Source organism: Hemicordylus capensis, chromosome 2, assembly GCF_027244095.1.
Source record: "Hemicordylus capensis ecotype Gifberg chromosome 2, rHemCap1.1.pri, whole genome shotgun sequence".
NCBI classification, from domain to species: Eukaryota; Metazoa; Chordata; class Lepidosauria; order Squamata; family Cordylidae; genus Hemicordylus; species Hemicordylus capensis.
The window spans coordinates 380346982-380369714 of NC_069658.1; the positions used below are offsets into that span (position 1 = coordinate 380346982).

The 22733-nt window shown below is 41.1% G+C and overlaps 1 protein-coding gene across 4 annotated transcripts in view; it reads right to left on the reverse strand.

The window, feature by feature from the left end:
* BRD4 (bromodomain containing 4) overlaps window positions 1-22733 on the reverse strand; it is a 138915-nt gene that overhangs the window by 65892 nt on the left and 50290 nt on the right. For 2 of the 4 annotated variants that reach the window (XM_053294383.1, XM_053294384.1), the window contains exons 3-4: window positions 4868-5186; window positions 1174-1311 (exon numbers count right to left, since the gene is read on the reverse strand). In XM_053294383.1, the coding sequence (XP_053150358.1) occupies window positions 1174-1311; window positions 4868-5152 (423 nt within the window). In that variant the 5' untranslated portion in view covers window positions 5153-5186. Of the gene's footprint in view, window positions 1-1173; window positions 1312-4867; window positions 5187-6968; window positions 7071-22733 lie in introns of those variants that run through there. The other 2 variants (XM_053294382.1, XM_053294381.1) reach the window with 2 other exon arrangements.

Sequence of the window (22733 nt, forward strand, 5' to 3'; positions counted from 1 at the left end):
ATCTGGTCTTGGACTGGGGTCACACTCCCCATGAAAGAAAAAGTCTGCAGCTTGGGGGTGCTTCTACACCCAATGCTATTCTTGGAGGCACAGGTGGCAGCAGTGTGCATAAGTGCTTTTTACCAGCTATGTCTGATATGCCAGCTGCAACCCTACTTGGGGAAACTGGAACTGACCTCAGTCACTCATGCTTTGGAGACGTCCAGATTGGACTACTGCAATGCACTCTACATGGGGCTTCCCTTGAAGATAGTTCAGAAGCTCTGGGTGGTCGAGGATGCTGCTGCTAGGATGCTTGTGGATGGAAGTCACTTCATGAGTGTCACACCCATCCTGTGGCAGCTTCAAGGGTTACCAGTCCACTTCTGGGCTAGATTCAAGGTGCTGGTCTTAACCTTTAGAGCCTTACATGGCTTGAGAGTGGGGTACCTGTTGGACTGCATTTGCCCATATGAACCTGCGAAGGCCATCTACTCAGCATCTCAGGCCCTGCTCATGGCCCTGCCACTAAAAGAGATCAGCTGGCGGGGACTAGAGACAGGCCTTATTGGTAGTGGCCCCTCAACTTTGGAATGCCCTCTAAGAAGAGTTTTGCCATGCTCCCCCACTTAGTATTTTTAAGAAATGATTGAAGACACATCTTTTTAGAGAGGCTTTTTAATATCTTATCCTCTGCTTTTCTCTGGTAAGTTTTTTAGTATTCAGCTTTTTACTGATAACTTTTAATTTCAGTTTTAAAACTTGCTATTTTAATTGTGGTTTGGGCCTGGTCTTTTAGCTTTTTAACATTATTAATTTATCCTATATTGTATCTATTTTATTAATGCTGTAAGCCACCCCAAGCAGTAATGTACTGAAAGGGTGGGGTATAAATATTTTAATTAATGAATACTAATACTAATAATTTTTCATTTCTAATAAGAATATTAACATTAAATGCAAGAGATAGCAGCCAGTCAAACTTGTTTAATAGTGTTGACAAAGAAATAACTGGTGCATACTGCCTAAAAATAAATAAATCAAAATGAGATATAAGACAATTTGTTTATGCAAATGCACAATTTTTAACATCAAAGCAAAAATGATGCGACCCTATATTGGCACATTAAGCTCTGAAGTGGACAAAATTGAGGGATACATGTTTTCACACCCAAGTCTATGCAGTTAACATACCTTATTGTAGATGTAACAATTTGTAAACATTGTATTGAAGTCCTGGATACATTCTTGAGCATCCCAGTAGTAGTTATTCTCCAAGCGTTTCTTTATTGTTCCCATGTCCATAGGAGTCTTAATAATTTTATAATAATCCTGTGAGAAAGGAGACTATTAAGTATAACAACTGAAAACTCCAATAAGCCTTCTACATAAAATCTTTTCAGGTAGCAAGGTTTAAGAATATAGTTTCTGTCTTAATTCTAACAAAACAATTTTCAGAAAACAAATAATTTGAAGCCTAAAACAATTCAGATTCTTATCAAGCAACTGATAAAAGGAAACCATCAGTTATCACCCAATATTTTATAGCTCAGTAATTATATCTGCCATAGCATTCCCTTCCTTCATAATCCTCTCGCCATGGTTTTCATATTCATAGTAAGTTTTTCTTAATAGGTTTTTGCTTGTAAACCACCCAGAGACTAAAGTTTGGGACAAATATAAATAAGTAAGTAAATAAATAAATAGTAAAGCCATGTCCAAAAAAAAAAAAAAAAAAAAAAGACTCTCTGAGCCAGACAAGACATGGGAAGAGGGGTGTGGCTCTAACTGAAAAAGGGAGAAGGGGAACAAAAGACCCTGGGCAGCAGAGGGAAGGAGAGCAGCTGGATTTTTGTTCTCCCCTTTCTGCTTCCCTGAAAAAGGCAGGGTGGTGGAAAGGGGACCTTCACATTTTGTCCCAGGGCCCCTCCAACCTTGCTATGCTCCTGCATGGGGAAACTAGCTCTCAGGACATATTTCTTTTGGTTAAAAGCCAACTGTGCAGTAGGGTGATGACACAGTTTGAATAGGACCTCAGTGCTGGGAGGATTAACCATTATGAATATTGTCCTCCACTGAGCTGTGGAGGTGAAAAAAGCACTGCACCCAGAATCAGAAAAACTACTCAACTCAAATAGATCCAGACAACCCTCATGCACAGAACAAGACTGACATATCTGAATTACAGTACAGTTGGAATAATTGATGCAATTAATTCCTCATTATATTGACATGGTACTGCCAGTATAGTTAAGACGAGTTATTTCAACATAAACCCTGAACATTCTATTGGGTCATAAAATCAAAAGCACCTGTCAAATCTTCCTGACTATTTGCATTCATCAGCCAGGTGAAAAGACACCACGCCTCCAAATCTGGTGCACATCTAATGTAAAATGGCTGAGATAGAGCAGTTGAAAAACCAACCCTTAAGCCAACAGATAATGTATCTTAAGTTTTTATAATGTCCCCTTAAATGTTTTTTTGAAAATTCAGCTATACAGTATGCTGAAACATAATCCTATGCTGTTGCAATAATAATAATAATAATAATAATAATAATAATAATAATAATAATTATTATTATTATTATTATTATTATTATTATTATTATTCAATATTTTCTGAGTTATTAGACTCTGAAGTCTTCAAAACAACAGGGTAAAATCAACCAAGGGTGCTTTGCCCACTGAGGGTTCTGAAGTCAGAGTTGGGAGGGGCAAGTTCTGGAGAGTAGTTTCCTGGTTCTGACTAAGGCGTGTCTAAGAGCACTCTAACACTTTTAGAGTGAAACAAACATTCCCTTCAGTCTCCTTTTTCTTTCTTGATGGGCTTTCTTTTCTCCCTGGGCAGTGAAGTGGTACAGCTTGCTAGGGCATGCAAGATGGGATGAGGTGGCAAATGGACTAAGGAGGGAACACAAGCTGGTGTGTGTGTGTGTGGGGGGGTGGCTTTCAAGGGCACACAAGGGTATGGTAAACTGCCTTTTAACATGAACTTTCTACATCAGAGACATACTGCCTATGAGCACAGAGGCTTCACGTAGCTAATAGGTAAGAGACACTGTTAAACATTCCTTTCCTACACTGCCTCTTCACAAAACCTGGATATTCAGTACTCTAAAAACCTTTGGGTTACGATTCTTTCAATTTTCACTTGTGCTCTAAACAGCATGGAAGCTGCAAGTTAAGATGCCTATCTTAACTTCCATGCCATGTAAGCTGTGAAGCTTCACACAGAATATAATACTACTTTAGAAATGAGGCTCCATGTACTCAACCTTTACTCATAAGTAGATCTCACCCTTACAAGAAAGCCTTGTATCTTTGCTTGTGAGTAGACCTCATCCTTATCTGCAAGATTCCCCCATTCTTACTCGCCAGTAGACTATCACTTGCTCACCTTATTTGTTCCTTGGACTGGCCTGTCTACACCAGAAGTGGCAATCCTTGAGATCTATCCACCTCTCCTCTGGACTGAGCAAGTGGAGAAAAGATGTGTCCTATCAGACTGCTACTACCAGCCTCCTCCACACCAGTTCAAGAATAGCTGGGAAAGGAGGTCATGTCCTGACAGCTGTCATACCATCTGGTGGAAGTATTTTCCTCCCTCCCCACCCACGCTCAACATGGAGCAGTGTTGCAGAATCAAAACATTACAGGAGAAAAGAGAAATCAGTGTTCCTCCAAGCTGTGATGCCAGTCTACCTCCAAATGGCGGGGAGGAGAGGGAATGGAAATAACCATCGAAATTAGATGGGTTTATCAAGCAACTATTTCATTTCGATAGAAAGTAAGCTAAGCAACGAGCAGATAAAGGTGCTGATATACTTACAATAATTTACAAACTCCTTCTGTACAATTAAGCTGCTGTTACTACTACTAAAAACTTATTTAGTACCAATGGTGCATCTAGCAGTTTTCCCATATATATGAATACATTAAAGCCAGCTGAAGAAAGCAGAGAACAATGTTCAGTAAATGAGGTAAGCTAAGCAATGAACAAATAAAGGTTTTACTTTAATTATAATTTACAAAACCCTTCTATGAAATAAAGCTGCTGCTACTACAAAACAGATAATCAGAGGCGCACATCTTCCTGAAGCATTTGAGTTTTCCCCTTATTTTATCAAAAAAACCCACCAAACCTTCATTCCTCAAACCACATTTTTCTCACCCCATGCATCTTTCTTCTCCCCTCACTTTTTGCTCCACCCCATGCATCTTTCCTGTCCCCTCAAAGTATTTAAGTGAAGAGTTGCTCCTCAAATTTCCCTGCTGCCTGCACCCCTGTATTTAATAACAGATGTGTTTGGTGTTATACACAGCCCAGAATGAAACAGCTCCTAACTAGGGAGTTGATAAGACTGGGAGAGAAGTTGGGACTGTACTTGAAGACTGGATAGAATGTATGGAAGTGTCAAATGGCACCCCACTTCTCCTTCCAGTTCTATTAACCAAACATTCCATATTCTCCAGTCCACTAGACATATTCTCTGCTGGTTTTTATCCACTCCTCCCTCTTTCCTCACCTTACCAACTCCTGAATCCATACTGCCAATCTCTAATATCTCATTCTATGATAGACACTTTTGCTGCTCTCTCAGCCGTTCACTCATCTGTTCAGTCCTTCCTGACTGCCATGCTTTATCTGTTTCTGTTCTCAACTGAGCATCTATGAATGAAGTCTAAATATTGCATTGACTATTTCCAGTAGAAATTTATTTCTTTTCCTCCCTTGTTTACTCCCTAATCAGAATTGCCACACATTCTTTTCTACCTTTGACTTGTTCTTCAGACCCTCTCCCTCAGCCTTTGCTCTCTTAACCAGCAATAATCCAATATAATATGCTACTCCTCTGATTCTTCCTTTTTCCAACTATACTTACAGGGAGGTTTAGTTTGACAGCATCCACAGGCTGTTGGAAAGGCCATGAAAACTGATGTTTCCATAGTGTCTTGAGCACCACTTTGAACAGATACTGTAGTTGGTTGGTCATGCGCTTGGGTTTGTTAGGATTTGAGGTCTCTGGCGGAGGTGGATTAATGGCTAAAGTATTGCCTTGTTGGGGTTGGGCCTGTGCCTGTGTTGTAGACATTTGTGTAGCTTCTAGTCCATCCCCCATTACTGGTAAATTTCTCAGTCTTGATCCAAGGCCACTCTCCGCAGACATGCTATTGATCCCATTGCATTCTCCACCAGGCACTCTGTAAAGCAAATGTAACAACATTAAATATGGATCAGTTATATATTTGTGAACAGAATAGAAAGGTGATTATGACATGCTTTAATTTGCACAGAGTTTTTAAAAAAAGTGTCCATACAGACACTTCACCCATTCTTCTGTGTTTCAAAAGCACAAACTAGCCAAATGGCTATCTAATTATCATAAGGCTAAAAGCAGGCATGGAGTTTCCCCCCTTTTTCAAGCTTGATCTATTTCCCCATGTCATGCATAAAAGGGCTTTTATACTTCGTTCTGCATTTCTCATCAGCTAGGAATCACCTGACTTAATAGGAATGTATAAAGTCATCAGTAGTTAGGTTAATTTAAATAACTTTTAATAACTAAATATCAAGGTTTTTTCTGACAGCTCTCTTGTGCCTTTTAACATCTGCACATCAAGCAGACATACAGCAGATAAAACTTCTTGGAATGGAGAAATAAAAAACCTGCTAAATTTCTGCCTGCTGTGCAGCTTTTAAGGATGCAGGGCACCTGCCAGGAAGGAAAAAAAAAGGGGGGGGGCTAGTTTTCATTGACTAAGCAGCAATTTTGTGCATATTTTCTTAAATACAACCCCACTGCATATTGACAGACTTCTAAATAAACATGCATAGGATCAGGCTGCATGTCCTTGCTTATATGAAAACCAGGAAGCTTCAGTGTCCAATTAATGTAACTACACGTTAGGACAATGGTTCTTAGAATGGAGTCCACCAGATGTTGCTGAACTACAGCTCCCAGCATCCCAAGCTAAGAACGGTTGCTTTAGGAGACAACACTATCTTCCAATATTTGAAATTCCAGTCACAGCTTAATTCTATGTGCAAGTCTCAGTGACTGCACCACCACTTTTCATACTTTAAAATAGCCCTTTCTTCAACAGGTAATGCATTTGTATTGTCTGTCTTTGCACTGTATCACTGTAACCAACAACCACTGCCATATGGGGGGAAGAATCAGTTTGCCACGTAACAGCAACTGTCTGTAGGAAGCATGTATTCTATGGCAAATATAAAGAGCTCTAATACCACACTTTATTTTTCTATCCCACCCTTCCTTCAAGGAGCTCAGGGAGCACATTTCTCATCCCCATGTTATCTTTACAATAACCTTATGAGATGCATTGGGTTGAGAGATAATGACAGGCCCAAGGTCATCCAATGAGCATCATGATAGAGTGTGGGTTTGAAATGTATCTCCCTGGTTGCAGTATGGGGATGGGGCCATAGCTCAGTGGTAGAGCATCTACTTCACCTGCTGATGCTAGCATTAGGCTCAATTCCTGACTCTATCTATCTATCTATCTATCTATCTACACACACACACACACACACACGAGTTTTGCTCTGATATTCCTTTTCAAAAAGCAGCTGCCAGCCAGTGTGTAGACAATACTGAACTAGGTGGACCAATCTCATTGGCAGCTTCCTATGTTCCTAAGAATATGGGACTTTCTACATGCAAAGCATATACTCTGCCACTGAGCTACAGTGGTATCCTTTCCCTCTAATTCCCCAAATGACTTGAAAACTGTTTGTTTTGGGTTTAGGGATGGGAGAGATGTTTCTGACAAGAGAACGATGAAGTGGGCGAGGGGAACCCAGGTGTGCGCACATTGCTATGAATCTCAGTTTTTAAAAAGGCCCAGATGTTCACAGACACCTAACTATAGTCATACCATCAGAAAACTCTTCTTGGTAAGAGAAAAACAGTGCATGCCCTCCATACTCTTTCAGGAAAAGCTCAAAAATGACAGTTCTACCTTAACTTCATCAATTTTTGATAGTTATCTTTGTAACTCGTGTTCTAATTTCCAATAATTTCCATGAGTCTCAATATCACTAATACCCTTTAAGGATTCCCTAGCTGTCAACATGGAATCTAACATATATCAGGATATACTTCAGTGTCTTGTCTCTGGCTAGTGAGTTGTTCTTCCTGTTTGTTGTTTCAGAATCAAACCCAGAACATTTCTTGCTTTGTGACTTCACTGCATTCCATATGGTCAAATGGAGACTGTGAAATAGCACCTAGCATTTCAACACTTTTAGAGTGTTCAAAGCACTTTATGTAAATTACCACAGATATCCTTACAACTTAGTAACATAGGTCAATAGAATTAACCCCATTTTGCAGACTGGGGCAGACAAAAGCTGAGGTTGAAAGGTATCTGCTTGCCTAAGGCCAAAGATAACCATCAAAAATTGATGAAGTTAAGGCTACCTCCTCCCTTCCCGGCCAGGCACCATGGATCAAAGGACGTTAAAATAAAAGTCTGCAATCCTTATTTTCTAAGAGAGAAGTGCAAGGACAATTCACAATGGCAGTAATTGGTGATAACAAGTTTTCTTGGTTATGCTAAATTAACTAACATGTAGTGAGACAGGAAACCATTGTGCCTATTTAAACCTGAGCAGATAGACTCAAACATGGATAGGGCCAAAAGGCTTAAGAAATGCAAGAAGTACAGTTTATGACTATGTAAATATTACTTAAAATTTACATGTATGAGAGAAAGGTTGTGGCAGCAATAATTCATGACAATACATACTTCCTTGCTAAGTTACTTAACGTATATAATGAAACAGAAAACCAATGACTCTAATGCAAACAGATAGAATAGCCTCCTGATAAACTCTAATTTAGAAGTTTCACCCTGGATTCCCCTTTGAAGTTCTTTCATTGTAAAATGGTGAGTTTCAGGTCAGCAGGAGAATGTCCTGGAAGACTACTGCCAATTATTGTCATAGTGAATGGTCACTACACTTATTTCTTACACTTCAGCTCTACATAAAAATGGTCACAAACCTCTTGCATTTCACAGCCTTCTAGCCCACAACTCACATTGTTCTTCTCTGTACCCTTGTAGATATCTTATCTCCTAGCTGAGAATAACACTTCATGCATCTGATGATGTGGGCTCCAGTTCACAAAATCTTATGCTACAATAAATGTGTTAATCTAGTGCCACTTGACTATTTTGACCCTATATTGCTTTTGAAAAAGTTAAAAGTGGGTACCATTGTCTAATCAGAATTCTCGCAGAAGGCTCTTTTGCCTCCCTCTTATGGTTTAAAACCTGCATCTCATGACCCTCTCTCTACCTCCTAACATACTCACTATAAACATTACACTGCCTTATGTGAATGCGATGCAAATATACACAGACAATAGTGGTGTAAAACGTTGGACACTATGCTAGCATGCACTTTTCCTAACCATTTGTTTGGTGATGCAGAGAGCATTTGGCTCAGAATATTAACTCTTCTGTTTTCACATGACTAATCTGTTACACTGTTGGCCTCTGCTGACTGAACAAAGAGGTAGTAACTTTTAAAGTGCTGATTCTTTTATATTTAGCAGGAAGAGAGCAACTGTTCCTGTCCATCCTCAGCACAGCATCCCTCTAGTGGTTGTTGCTGGTTGTCTACTTTATGTTTCTTTTTAGATTGCGAGCTTTTTGGGGTCAGGGAATTTTTCTCTACATAAACCACTAAGTATATAACTATGTAGTGGTGGTGGTGGTGTTAGTGTAGTACAACTCCCTCCCACCCCTTCTCTTCTGATTTTTTGGTATGGCAAAAGAAAGACATTCTGTATGTTAAAATCACATACCTCAGCCAGACTTCAAATGTAATCTAGTTGCATAAATTTAGTTAATAGAAAGCTATAATTACCTCCCCTCGTGATATTTGTGCAGATTATAGAATGCTAGTTATTCTCTTTTGTATTGAAGGATCTAAAGATATTACAATTATCATGAATATCTAATTACACATAACACTAATTGGTTATTTTATAAGCACAGCAGAACAGTGAAACTTTCCTGCCTCTTTCAGCTGCACAATGCCCCTTTATTTGCAGTCGTAATCTGAAATGAGGAGTGTTTAATAATTATTTTAAGGGACTTCAGTGAATTCATAGGGCCTTTCACTTCTAATGATGCTAGATGTGCAAAGATTGGCAGTCAAGCCCAATCCACTGGGATCTGTGAAGTTCCTAATTACCTATCCTGAACCAAAAGTGCTTAAAAGAGGATGCAGGATTGTAGAACTCGTGTTTTTCCACCCACCCACTTCATTTTACAGAAGCAAGTCTGTTAGGAAGAAGCAAGGACAGTAGCAGTGGGAAAAGAGAGTACAAACCTAGCAAAGGAGAGGACAAACCCACCTCACCCCACCCGCCTTTTAAAAGTAGACTTCCAGCAAAACTGGCTGCTAATCAGGATGCCTCACAGGTCAGTCAACCAACCAATCATCTTTATTATGGTCAAAGACCAGCACAGGATATAGTATAGACATAATGAAATAAAAGATCAATCACATTAAAACTATTATAAACCAGATTATCTTGAAGTAGGTACAACTAAATTGCTGCTAATTAATAATAGACTATAAAATTATGATTAATGAAACAGAACTCTAAAAATTGTGGCGTGACTAGTAAAATAAGATAAAACAAGGGTAAAGTTATGATTAACAAGATACAATCCTAGCAGAGGCGCATCTAGGGAAAATAGCGCCTAGGGCAAGCACTGAAATTGCACCCCCTGCCCAAACATCTGACACCCATCTTTCAGATAACTTTACCATAATATCAGCTGAAAAATACAAGTCAAGCTCCTTAATCTTTTAATACTTCAAAAATTATTTAGCAGTGGACGTAGCCAGACCAAAAAATGCTGGGAAACTACAAATTTCAGTATGCTGGGGCTCATGAAATACCCAAATACTATGTGGAGGTGTACTTGGAAAACTAGAAGTGCCTGTCTAATTCTCTACTATGCATTGTAGCATCACTATTACATAAGTTTTAAAAATAAATGGAGAATTTGACTTTTCCCAGATAATCTCAAAATAATTAAAGGATATGCAGAGTAAACTGTGTCGCTGCTTGGAATATATTCTAGTATTTTAAATTTAAAATGAGAGAACATTTAAAATGAGAGAAAGAGAGCAAGAGACTCCCAGTGGCCTTAATACTAAGGATTTCACACTGATTCAAAGGCAAACTCACCATTAATCGCCATTTTATTAGGACATCACATTTAACTCACTTATCACAAGGAGCAAGGAGCAAATGAATACAATCATAGGTCATAAGCTTCAGCTCAGTATTCACAAGCCTGATTCTCTGTACATAGTGCCAAACTGAATATGTCTATACTGACTTATATTATATTAAAAAATTTTTAACCTGTAGCCCCTTTGGGGGGCTTCCTAAAGGGTGTGGTTTCCCCTCCCCCCACTGGCCTCTAGAGCCGCGCAGGGACCATTTGAGCATGTGCGGTGGCCATTTTTTTAAAAAAATTGGTCACTAAAAACAAAATGGCCACCGCACATGCTCTAATGGCCTCTTTGAGGCCTGGCATGGCCTAGGGCCTCACAGAGGCCATTTGAGCATTCACAGTGGCCATTTTGTTTTCAGAGGCCATTTTTAAATATATATATATTTTAAAAAATGGCACCCCCCTTCAAGTGGCGCCCGGGGCACGTGCACTGCCTGCCCCACCATAGATATGCCCCTGAATCCTAGAAGTTGTGGGGAGATGAGTAGAGATAAAACAAGGATATGTATATAGGTAAACTACAAAAGTAAAAAAAATCTAAAAGTATAAAATAGTTAAAATAAAATATAATAGCTAAAATGTCAAGTAGAGCAACTAAGATTAGGCAATCCAGTAAAATAATCAGTAGTTAAACATCTGCTACAAGGGGTATGGGCAAGCAATCAGGGTCCGGCAGATCTTGCATGCTGCCACACAGAACCTGGCAGCATTGTACGTGAAGGTCCGGTCATCATCCGAGAGCAGCATCTTGGTATAGTCTTGACTAGGGCAACCAGAGTATCTGAGAAGTAGAGGGAGTATGAGCTTGTCATAGATGTCTTTATAAAAGCGACAAGAGAGGAGTACATGATTTATGGTTTCTACCTCCCCAGAGTCACACGGGTAAAGCCTTTCCATGAATGGGATCTTCTGTATTTGCCTTCCAGAATGGCAGAGGCAAGGGCATGACACCGGGCAAGGGTGAATGCCCTTCTGTGGCTTGCTATTTCCAATTGTGTCAAATATGCAAGTGGGAGATGATGAATCTACAACTATCCAAAGCCAGGAAGCCCAGCACTTGCTTAGATCTGCCTGGCATTCCTTGTTCCTTCCTCCCTCTGTTTGATAGCCATTTTCGCCTTGACTCAGCCCATAGCAAGCAGAAGGGACGGGGAGAAGCCCAGGTGCACCACTTTGTTGTAGACTGCCCATTTCCAAGAGGATTGAAAATTGTCCTGCAGGGTTAGCGGGGCCAGGCCCTGTGGGCAAAGGGCTAGGCTAGTTTGAGCCAGTGGTTGAGAACTGTTATCCAAACTATGGCCTCAATCTTTATCATGCCAGTTTCCAACCATAGAGTGGCACAGCAAGGCACCTGTAAGGTCTCTCTCAGGAATTCAGATTGGACACGCTCCAGTATAGCAAAATTGGATGGGGATCCTGTATGGGCACCATATAGTAATTGTGCCAGCAGCTTGGCATCATATAGTTTGAGTGCTGCGGGTACGTAATGGCCGTCTCTATACCGAAGGAACCTCAAGATGGCAATGGAGCTCTCTCTGTGCCGCTAAGGCAACGTGATCCCAATGGGCCCTTCTTGCCAGAAAGCATGAAGGACCACTCGCAGGTATGTAAAGCAGGCGACCTGTCAATTCTGTGTCTGTCAATATTCCAATGTCGGGTCTTAGGTCTTCCAGCGAAGGCCATGACCTTGGTTTTCTGGTAGTTTATTTAAAGTTGGTAACTCTTGCAGTGCTGTGACAATGTCACCAGTGCCCTTCTGAGGCCTACAGGGGTCCTTGAAAGGATACCAACATTGTCTGCATAAAGTAGGATGGGCATCACAGGTCTCTGACTACAGGATTTCCCTGCCATTCTCATTTTTATCACAGTAGTTACACTTCCATTTGGGAATGTAAACACAAGCATCACAGCTATATGACAAGGACAAACAGTGCCTGTAATTATCACCAAAGCACAGAGATCTCAATCAGCAGCCTGAAAATAAAATACAGCATGTGGAAAGTTACTCTCAAGCCTGAGGGGTGATTACGGGGGGGGGGGGGGGAATCCTGAAAGTGCTGCTAGCAGCATTCCTACCACAGTAGCTGGTTTAAGATGATGCAGCAGTAGCCATGTCAGTGTTCAGCTGGTGTTATTTAAAATTTTTTAAAAAGGCAGCAGTGCAAGCAAATAAAATGCATATTGTGGCAAAAATAAATAAATCTCAATTTCACATAGAAATTGAGGAATCTGAAATAGCTGTGACTACCCAGGAAAGAGATCTTCGGATCAAGGTATACAGCTCAATGAAACCAAACTCAAGATATGACAGCAAAAAAGTGGCAAGTTCCATGTTAGGGATTGTTAAGCAAAGGACTGAAAACACAGCAGCCAGCAGTATACAGTCTTTACATAAATTTATGGTGTAGCTGCAGTGGAATACTGTGTACAGCTCTTTCAATAGAGCGCCATTTCAAAAAGAAAGGATGTGGAACAGTTCCTTAAGAGGAAAAGCTCAAGTGTCTGGGGCTTTTTAGTTCAGGAAAATAAGGACCACTAAGGTCCTTACACTGGCTGCCAATTGGTTCCCGGACAAAATACAAAGTGCTAGTTATAACTTATAAAGCCTTAAACGGCTTAGGCCCTGGGTATCTAAGAGAGCGTCTTCTTCATTATGAGCCCTACCGCCCACTGAAGTCATCTGAGAAGGTCCATCTCCAGAATGCGCTCCCTGCTGAGATAGGATCCTCCCCATCTCTGGCAGTCTTCAAAAAACACCTGAAAGCCCATCTTTTCACCCAAGCTTTCTCAGCTTCCTAAATTTTGAGGGTTTTAATATCTGGTTTATTTTAAAATTAAAAACCCAATTTCGGGGTTTTTAATCACTGTAATTGTTTAATTGTTTTAAAATGTTTTTAAATTGTTAATTATGTTGTTTTTAAAATTTGTTTTAGCTCTTTACTGTTTTAGTAGTTTGTTTTATTTGTAAAACGCCCTGAGCCAGTTTGGAAGGGCGGTAGAAAAATCAAATAAATAAATAAATAAGGAGCAATATGAAGAGGCTTATAAAATTATGCATGGTGTAGAGAGTGGGATTTTCTTTCTTTCATGTTACAAGAACTCAATCCTATTCACACATTATGTTCAGCACACATATAATCTGTGTACAGTATACACATATTCAAATCTACATTTATATATTACACTTCCTATATGTACCCTATATTTGAGGGGGTCTGTACCAGGTTCACTTTTAAAATCAACACACAAACACTCATCCACACATGTACATAGATACATTTATATATATACAATAGAATATCAGAATAGGGCTAGAGTCACCCAGTGAAACTGACTGGCAGTACATTCAGGCCAGGCAAAAGGAAGAATCTACTATATATTACCATGAAACATATGGAATACACTGTCACAAGATATGGTAATATCTAGGAGATTTGATGAATTCCTGAAAGGTGAGTCTATCTATGGCTGCTCAGAGACATAATGCCTTTGAATGCAAGTTGCTGGGGTAAGGGAACGGGGGGTGGGGGGGGAATTGTGAGTTTCTGGAAATAATAATCACAATTGAGAGTTTCTGGAAATAACTTGGCTGATCATTACTGGAACCAGAATGCTGGACTAGATGGAAACAAGAGCGGTGTGATCTGGTAGGGCTCTTTTTATGTTCCCCATCTGCCTCCCCCCATTTCTTTGCTGAGCTTAGCTAGCATGAAAGTTGCTGCCTAACACTGGAATGGGGGGAGCATCAATGGTGTGCTCAGTGGTAGATTGGCCAAGTGGCCAATATAGTCAATCTGTACTATAGAATGTCAACAGTAGTAATCTTACTACTGTGCACCAAGTGGAAAGACCTCCTACTATCTTGTGGTAGCAAGCACGACTTGTCCCCTTAGCTAAGCAGAGTCTACCCTAGTTGCATATGAATGGGAGACTAGAAGTGTGAGCACTGGAAGATATTCCCCCCAGGAGATGGAGCCGCTCTGGGAAGAGCATCTAGGTTCCAAGTTCCCTCCCTGGCTTCTCCAAGATAGGGTGAGATTCCTGCCTACAACCCTGGAGAAGCCGCTGCTAGTCTGAAGACAATACTGAGCTAGATGGACCAATGGTCTGACTCAGTATATAGCAGTTTCCTATGTTCTTGAAGTAAAAATATGAACAAGAATATGATGGCCTCACTACTATTCAGTTATCAAAGAACAACAAAACAAAAACATTTTCAGCTTTCAGTATTAAGCAGAAAATATCTTCTAAAGCCTATCTGGAATAAGAAAATACTGTATACTTTTTATTGAAGAGATTTCTTCCCAAACTGTGCAATACATGAGAACAGTCAGGAGAGGGTGCTAAAAGACTGGAAATGCCCCCCACAAAAACCCTTATAAAAAAAAAAGATATTGTAGCTTGCATTTCAACCCAAAGTCCTTGTCTGCTGTATGATACCCAAGCAATACATAGTGGATGGTGAGCAGTTATGTATTTGATCTGTTCTTGCTATATTGTTAGGGCCATAGATATCTTACAACAGAAAACACCACTGCTAGTAATTAATAACCAGAAAATAGTTATTAGTAACCATTCAGTAAGAACAAATAAAATTGGGGCCTTAGTGGACATGCACTGACTAGTGTAAAGAGAAGCCAAGAGAAGCACAGAAAGCATAGCACTGATAAAGATAAACCCTCTTAGTATGAATCATGAACCAGTGTGTGAACCAACTCTCAGCTTCCTTCAATGAGGAAAACAGAAAAAGAAAAGGGGGGGAAGGGGGGGACTTGCTTCCAGTTCTCTTTTTAAGTAGACATAAGATTGGATAAATGACCCTGAAGAAAAGCTTGTAGCTGAAACACACTGGGCACATTAATGCATATAATAAAGAAGCTTGCATTAATGCATATAATAAAGAAGCATGCCTACAATTTCCAGAATCTTAAGACTTGGTCTTTCTCATTGCTTTTTCCTTCAATGATAGCAATACAGGAGTCGTCATCTGGATTGTTAGTACTGTGGATCAGCCTTCTACTTCTTGCAAGCTTTCTGCTTTACTAAGATCTCCCCAAACATAGGAACATAGGAAGCTGCCTTATACAGAGGTAAACCATTGGTTCATCTAGCTCAGAACAGTCTACGCTGACTGGCAGCAACTTCTCCAAAGTTTCAGGAAGAAGACTCTCCCAGCCCTACCTGAATCTGCCACGGATAGACCTGAACCTGGAACCTTCTACATGCAAAGCAGATGCTCTACTACTGAGCTACAGCCCCTTCAATTAGTCAATCACTATACAGTAAAAGGTGTCATTCCTTCCCCCACCATCAGCTTGCTGCTTGCTGCTAAGGTCCATGTGTGGATTGGTAACTGGTTGAAAGACAGGAAACAGAGGGCAGGAATCAATGGACAGTTTTTACAATGGAGAGAAGTAAGAAGTGGGGTCCCCCAGGGATCGGTACTGAGACCAGTGCTCTTTAACTTGTTCATAAATGATCTAGAAGTTGGGGTAAGCAGCGAGATGGCCAAATTTGCACGACACTAAACTATTTAGGGAAATCCAAAACAGGTTGTGAGGAGTTCCAAAAAGATCTCTCCAAACTGGGGGAGTGAGCGACAGAATGGCAAATGCAGTTCAATATAAGTAAGTGTAAAGTGATGCATATTGGGGCAAAAAACAACAACACCCAGCTTCACATATATGCTGATGGGATCTGAGCTTTCAATGATTGCCCAGGAGAAAGATCTCGGGGTCACAAGAACAGCCCTGCTGGTTTATTTTCAATTTACAGCCCCCTATTTGCCCATCATTTTGCATTGTTCATGGTCTTTTTACATCACTGAGCACTGTACGATATTCCCCTCAGGGGATGGAGCCACTCTGGGAAGAGAAGAAGGTTCCAGGTTCCCCCTCTGGCTTCTCCAAGATAGGGCTGAGAGAAACACCTGTCTATAACCTTGGAGAATCCTTTGTCAGTCTGTGTAGACCAGGCCTGCTCAACTTCAGTCCTCCTGCAGATATTGGCCTACAACTCCCACAATCCCTAGCTATTGGCCACTTTGGCTGGGGATTATGGGAGTTGTAGTCCAAAAGCAGCTGGGGGGGGCAAAGTTGAGCAGGCCTGGTGTAGATAGATGAACCCATGTTTGGACCAATGGTCTGACTCTGTATAAGGCAGCTTCCTATGTTCCTAAGCCAATAGGGGACAGCAGAAAAAAATCAAGGGGTAGGGGGAAGCAGGCTATCTGCTAACAGTACTGTAGTGTTTTGATAGACTGGAAAGGAAAGACACCATAACAAAAATGCCAGTTGTAATCTCGATGAGAAGTTGCATAGTCAGATGTGGGTTTTCCAGAAATTTTTGAGTTGGAATGAGGATTTTCCCATGCAATGCTCCCCTTATTTGCATAAAATTTGCCTTATTTTTTCTTAAATTCTCTCCCACAGACCAACACTCCTCTTACCATGGAAGAGGAGGCCTGCTCCCTTGCCATGGGAGAAGAGCCAGTAGTGAGACTTGGCATTTTAACAGCAAAGAAACTAAATTTTGCAAAGGGTTAAAATGGCCTCAGGAGTAAAGCTTGACCAGTAGAGAATTCACCTGAGAAAAGAAAGACCTCTGCCGAGTAAGTTGTATCTTTAAGGAAGCATTAAGTTCCCTAGGACAAAAATGGTGATTGTTTTTTTAGAGCATTCAAGACTAAGTGAGGCACCAGCAATGCAAAACTCTTCTTAGAGACTGAACTAACAGGAATCTCTTGAATATGCAGATTGGAGGCAGCAGTATCCTATTGTTATGGCCATCCACTGAATGAGCAGCTGCCCAGGCCTCTTCCAGCCTGAACAGGAGAATACATCAAGTTTTCCTGCTGCTAGATTTGCCCCCAAGCCTAAAAAAACCTTGCAAGGAGACTCTGTCCCACCTTGGTCTTCAAAATGCAAAACAAATAGGCTGCATACTGGCTAGTTTGCCTGAGGTTCTAATCAAGCTGCTTTGGGGACGCTGTTCTCCAGGCCCAGTTCTGTGCGAGGTTAATGGCACATGCTGCTAGCTACTGCACTTGAGCTCCACCAGCCACAATCTTTCCCCCTCAGTGCTGAAATCACTAGGCTTCTGAGCCCTACTGGAACACAGGATCCAGAATCTTGAGAAACACTAGACTAGGACATGTCTTGTGTGGGACCCCTGCACTGCCCTGGCCATTTCAGACACTTGAGTACGAGGTCATCTCAGGTTTTTACTGTTTGAAGCCAGGACTCTCCACGTAAACAAACCCAGAGACGGTTTTGAGGCTGAGATTCTCTTGAAGTAGGCTTGCTGCAAGTCCGGTAAGTACTCATGCCCAGGACTAGTACACATGCTCAGGACTAGGGTTGCCATCTTCCCTGGATTTCTGGGTATTTCACAGATTTTAGGCATGTCACCCAGTCCCCATTAGCTAGCCCAGATTCTCAACCTTCATTTAAGCAGCAGCAAAGCTCTAGGCCTTGTAGAAGCTGAAATGTGGAACAAAATGGGCAGGGATTATTATGCTCAATTGCTGAACTTAGAGAAGGGCAGGTGAAGTGCAGGAGGCTGGGTGGGAGGGATTCACAATAAGTAAGCCCTCTGAGGAATGCTGCCTTTCTGTGTGTGTTTTGTCCAACAGGAGATCCCTGGATAGCTTGCATTTTGATGTAAATCACTGCCTACCTGTGTAGTGTAATTGTAAGGTTTTTTGCTTTATAGTGCAATCCTATGCATGCCTACTCACAAGCAAGCACATCTGGTTTCAATCAGACATTCTCCAAATTTAGTGTACAGGATAGCAACAATAGAAAAGTTCAGTTTTGGGTTTTTTTGCTCTACTGTTGCTATTAATGTCAAACTTAGTGCAGTCTCCATTTATTTTCTATAAATATTTTGTGTATGGTTTTATTTTGCTTTTAAGCCACCATAAATTATCCCTGACCCCTGCTTTTCCAATTTATACAAGTATTCTAAATCACAATGAGTCAGTTTGGTGTTACATTCTATGTGCTGATCTCAGGATGAAAATGGCGACAAATCTCAAGCATGCTGAAAGTCTTAATCTCTGGTACCAGTTTTATGGAATTTAGTGGCAATGAAAATTCACTCAGAACTGCTCCTCAGCATGAGCTTTGATTGGGTATCTTCATACCTGCTAACTAGGCAAAGAAGCACTTTCATATATATGTTATGAATATATATGTCATATACATGTTTGGTGCCTATCACTGCTCCTAAGTAAGTGTGTTGGGCTCAGGTACTGGCTTGTCAAGCCTTAAAGTTTCTTTGGAAGTTGGAGTCAGACAATGGATACTTAACATTATCAGACTTTGTGATGGATGTTGTAAAGTGGGAGGGTAAATGGGCTTCTCTTTATCACCTTTACAAGTAAAACAGAAACAAGGCTGCTTGGGGCAAAGATTTCATTAAATAACTCTGCCTCTGAATAGCCTAGTCTAGGTGCCATGGCTCCCTGGCACTTGGGATTTGTCAAGTCCTGACTTATGTGATGTCTGGAGGAAGAGAAAAAGTTACAGCATGTGTTGTGCAAGCTAGAGAATGGATTTCGAGAGAAGGGACAATGATGGCCAGAAAGGGAGTTTCTGCACTCCTTTCAATAACTATTAAAGTTTGGCACCAGGGAGCCATGGCACCTAGGCTAGGAGGATACTCAGAGGTAGAGTTAGAAAATAAAATCTTGCTTAGTCCCAGGCAGCCCAGTTTCTGCTGTTAGTATGTTACTTGTAAAGGGAAGCCCATTTACCCTCTTCCCATGAAGTGTTCATCACCAAGTCTGATAATTCTGTCAAGTCCATTGTCTCACTCTTAAATTGCCAGGCTAGCCCTAGATTTTAAAAAAAGGTTTGTCAAGGCCTGGCCTAAAAAAATTAAATAATTCCTCCCCAGTTTTTTCTTGATTCCACTTCCCTCCCCCTTCCACTGTTGCCTTCCTTGTCTAGATTGCAAGACCACTGGGACAGGGATCTGTCGTAAAGTATGAAGTCCATGAAAAGTGCTATATACATATTAGACCTCCAACAGCACATACCCAGACCAAGAGAAGTTGCTGGCCAAAGTGTGCACAAGTACATGCATGCATGCTAATGCCCAACTCAGACCCCTACTGCTTGATGCAATGAGTTGGCTGGGATGTAGTCTGTGGCTGTTGAGCTACCCATACATGCTGTTACACCAGTCAGAAGAGGGAGTAAAGACCTACTCTGAGGGCTTCAGAACTTATTAATATCCAAGGTTCTCTTTTTAGCTGCCAAGCAAATGCAGCTTGTGTGTACAATCACCACTCCACAGGAGCCCCTGCACTCCGTGTCCAGTGTGGTTCAAAAGCAGCACTGCTACCAAGTGCAAACCTACCTCTTCACATCAGTGTATTGGGAAAGGAGCTGGGAGAGGAGATAACATGAACTTTTGCTAGCCTAACTTCAGCTCTCCAAAGTAATAGGTTTGGACCTTTAAAAAAAGAACACTGCAGTGTTTTGTGGCTCTAGAGAGTCAGCACATTTATCTATCTTCTCTAATATTCCTCTAACCACAGCCAAATGCATTAAGTTACAACAGAGTTAAAGACTATATGAAGCGTTATGTTAGCCAACTTTCTGAAGCTAGTGTACAAAGAAAAAACTTCCAATGCAAGCACAAAGTCAGCTTTGCTCAAGCAAGCTAGTTCACAAGCATGACCAGTTCTTTATTTATCTATCATTTTTATACCTCCTGATATATACATCTCTAGACTGTGTACAAAATTTAAGCTATTTAAAAAACCACAGATTAAAATACATGAAACAATAGTATAACAGTTATTAAAACAAATTAAACTAACATTCTAATTAAAAGCTTGTGAGAACAGGAGAGTCTTGAGGGTTTTCCTGAAAACAAACAGAGAAGGAGATGCTCTTATTAGTGAGCATATTCCAAAGCCCTGGGGCAGCCACAGAGAAAGCCCAGTCCTGAGTACCCATCAGACAAGCTGGTGGCAACTATAACCTGACCTCTCCAAAAGATCGTACCAGGTGTCAGGTTTCATGACAAAGGAGGCACTCTCTTAAATAACCTGGACCCAAGCAGTTAAGGGCTTTATAGGTGATAACCAGCACTCTGTATTTCACCCGGAAACATATCAGCAGCCAGTGCAGTTCTTTCAAAACCTTTGTGTTGGGAATGCTCCTGGACCCAAAGCTCTCCCTCATTTCTCAGGTAGAGGCAGTCCCTTTGTGTTGTCCCAGAGACCAGTTTGGCTGCCGCATTCTGTATCAATTGCAGTTTCTGGACTACATACAAAGGCAGCCCCACATAGAGCACATCACAGTAGCCAAGTCTGGAGGTTACCAACATATGTACTACTGTTTTAAGGTCATTTACCTCTAGAAATGGACGTAGCAGTTGTATCAACCGAAGTTGATAAAAAGCGCTCCTGGCCACTGCCTCAGCCTGAGAAATCAGGAAGAGCTTAGGGTCTAGGAGCACTCCCAAGCTACATACTGATCTTTAGGGGGACTGTAACCCCATCCAGAACAGGCAGATCTAAACCATCTCCCAGGTCCCGACCACCCACCGTCAGCACCTCCGTCTTATTTGGATTCAACTTCAGTTTGTTATCCTTCATCCAGCCCATTACCACCTCCAAGCAGGCATTTAGGGAAGATATGCCATTTCCTGATGAGGCTGACATGGAGAAGTAGATCTGGGTGTCATCAGCATATTGATAACACTCTGCACCAAACCTCCTGATGATTTCTCCCAGTGGTTTCATGTAGATGTTTAAGAGCACTGGAGATAGTATGGAGCCTTGTGGAACTCCACACTTCAGTTCTCGTTTTTCAGAGCAACAGTCTCCACACAACACCATCTGGAATCTACCAGAAAGGTAGGAGCAGAATCAATGTAAAAAACAGTGTCACCCAATCCCACCTCCCTCAGGCAGTCTAGAAGGATACCATGGTCAATGGTATTGAAAGCCACTGAGAGAGCCAAAAGGATCAGCCAAGTCACACTCCCTCTGTTGATAGCCAGTTGGAAATCATCCATCAGGCCGACCAAGGCAATCTCATCCCATAGCCCACACGAAAGCCAGTTTGAAACGGGTGTAGATAATCTGCATCCACCACCCAACTCAATCACCTTGCCCAACCATGGAAGGTTAGAAACAGGTCTGCAATTAGCTAACTCCGAGGGATCCAGTTTAGACATAGGATCACTAAGAGATGACAGGGAAAAATTATTAGATCAAATGGCTTTGTTGGAATTGAGGCAAAAAGAGCGGTTTTTGAGGTTTAGAGGAATCCCAGAAAAAACTGGTCAAGACATTAAAAAAGTGCTTAGGGAGGAACTTGCATCACTCTTGGGAATTTCAAGTGAAGAGATGGATCCGCAGATTGATGCAGCTTTTCGCCTGAATTCTGAATTTGCCACAAAAAATAAATTAGCTAGGGATTGCATGGTTCAATTCAATTCTAAATCAATTACAGAGCAGATACTCAAAGCACATTTTGCCAAAGCCCTTATTACTGAAGCCCAACAGGTAAAAGTTCTGAAAGAAATACCAGCCAGGATTTTAAGGAAACATAAGGATTACAATTTTTTTGACAGTTGCTTTGAACGCCAATGGAATACGTTTTAGATGGGAACTACCTGAAGGGGTCTCCTTTTTCTACAAGGGAAAGAGGAACAGATTTACAGAGCTCCCCAAAGCGCAAGAATTTTGGCGGAAATACAAAAAAACTTTAACCTCTGAGCACCCAGTGCCTTCAACACATAATTCTAAGTAGTCAAGATGGATTACAAAATAGCTTCATGGAACATTAATGGGTTAAATAGCAAAACCAAAAGGGTTAAAGTTTTTCATTTTCTTAAAAAACAAAGTTTGGACATTGTAAGCTTACAAGAGACACATATTAGAAAACAAGATAGAAAATATTTGATAGAAGTACACAGAAAGATGACAGCGGAGGAAAATGGTATGCTTTTCTCTTGCATTAGCACCACTCTGCCTGTTAACAGATACCACCATGTTCTAGAAGGTCAGAGTCTTTCAGAATATGGTGCTTGTTTATTTTTAAAGTGGGCAGCATCCAGAACATTTGCATGGGCAAGGAAGAACCTTCCTGTGATCTAACTTGAGTGTCTGAAGCTTCTGGGAGGAACTGGACTCTGTTCCTTCCAGAAGCTCACAAAGGAAGCTCCTCCATCTCAAAGCAAGTACAATGGACTTTGTGATAGGCTGGACTCCTGGGCACTTCTAACCTGTATAGAACTGACACTTTTAGCTGATAATTTCTATCTCTTATACCTGAACACCAGTAAGCATATGCAAGGCTCCTTTTGTGAAGGGATTATTGCTTTGTCTCACTGAATTCTGGTGTCATATACCCTTGGCCAGTCTAGAAAGGCAAAGGCCCTCAATCACTGCACTGTCTGAAGCAGTTTGGGATGAAATGGCAAACGGTAATT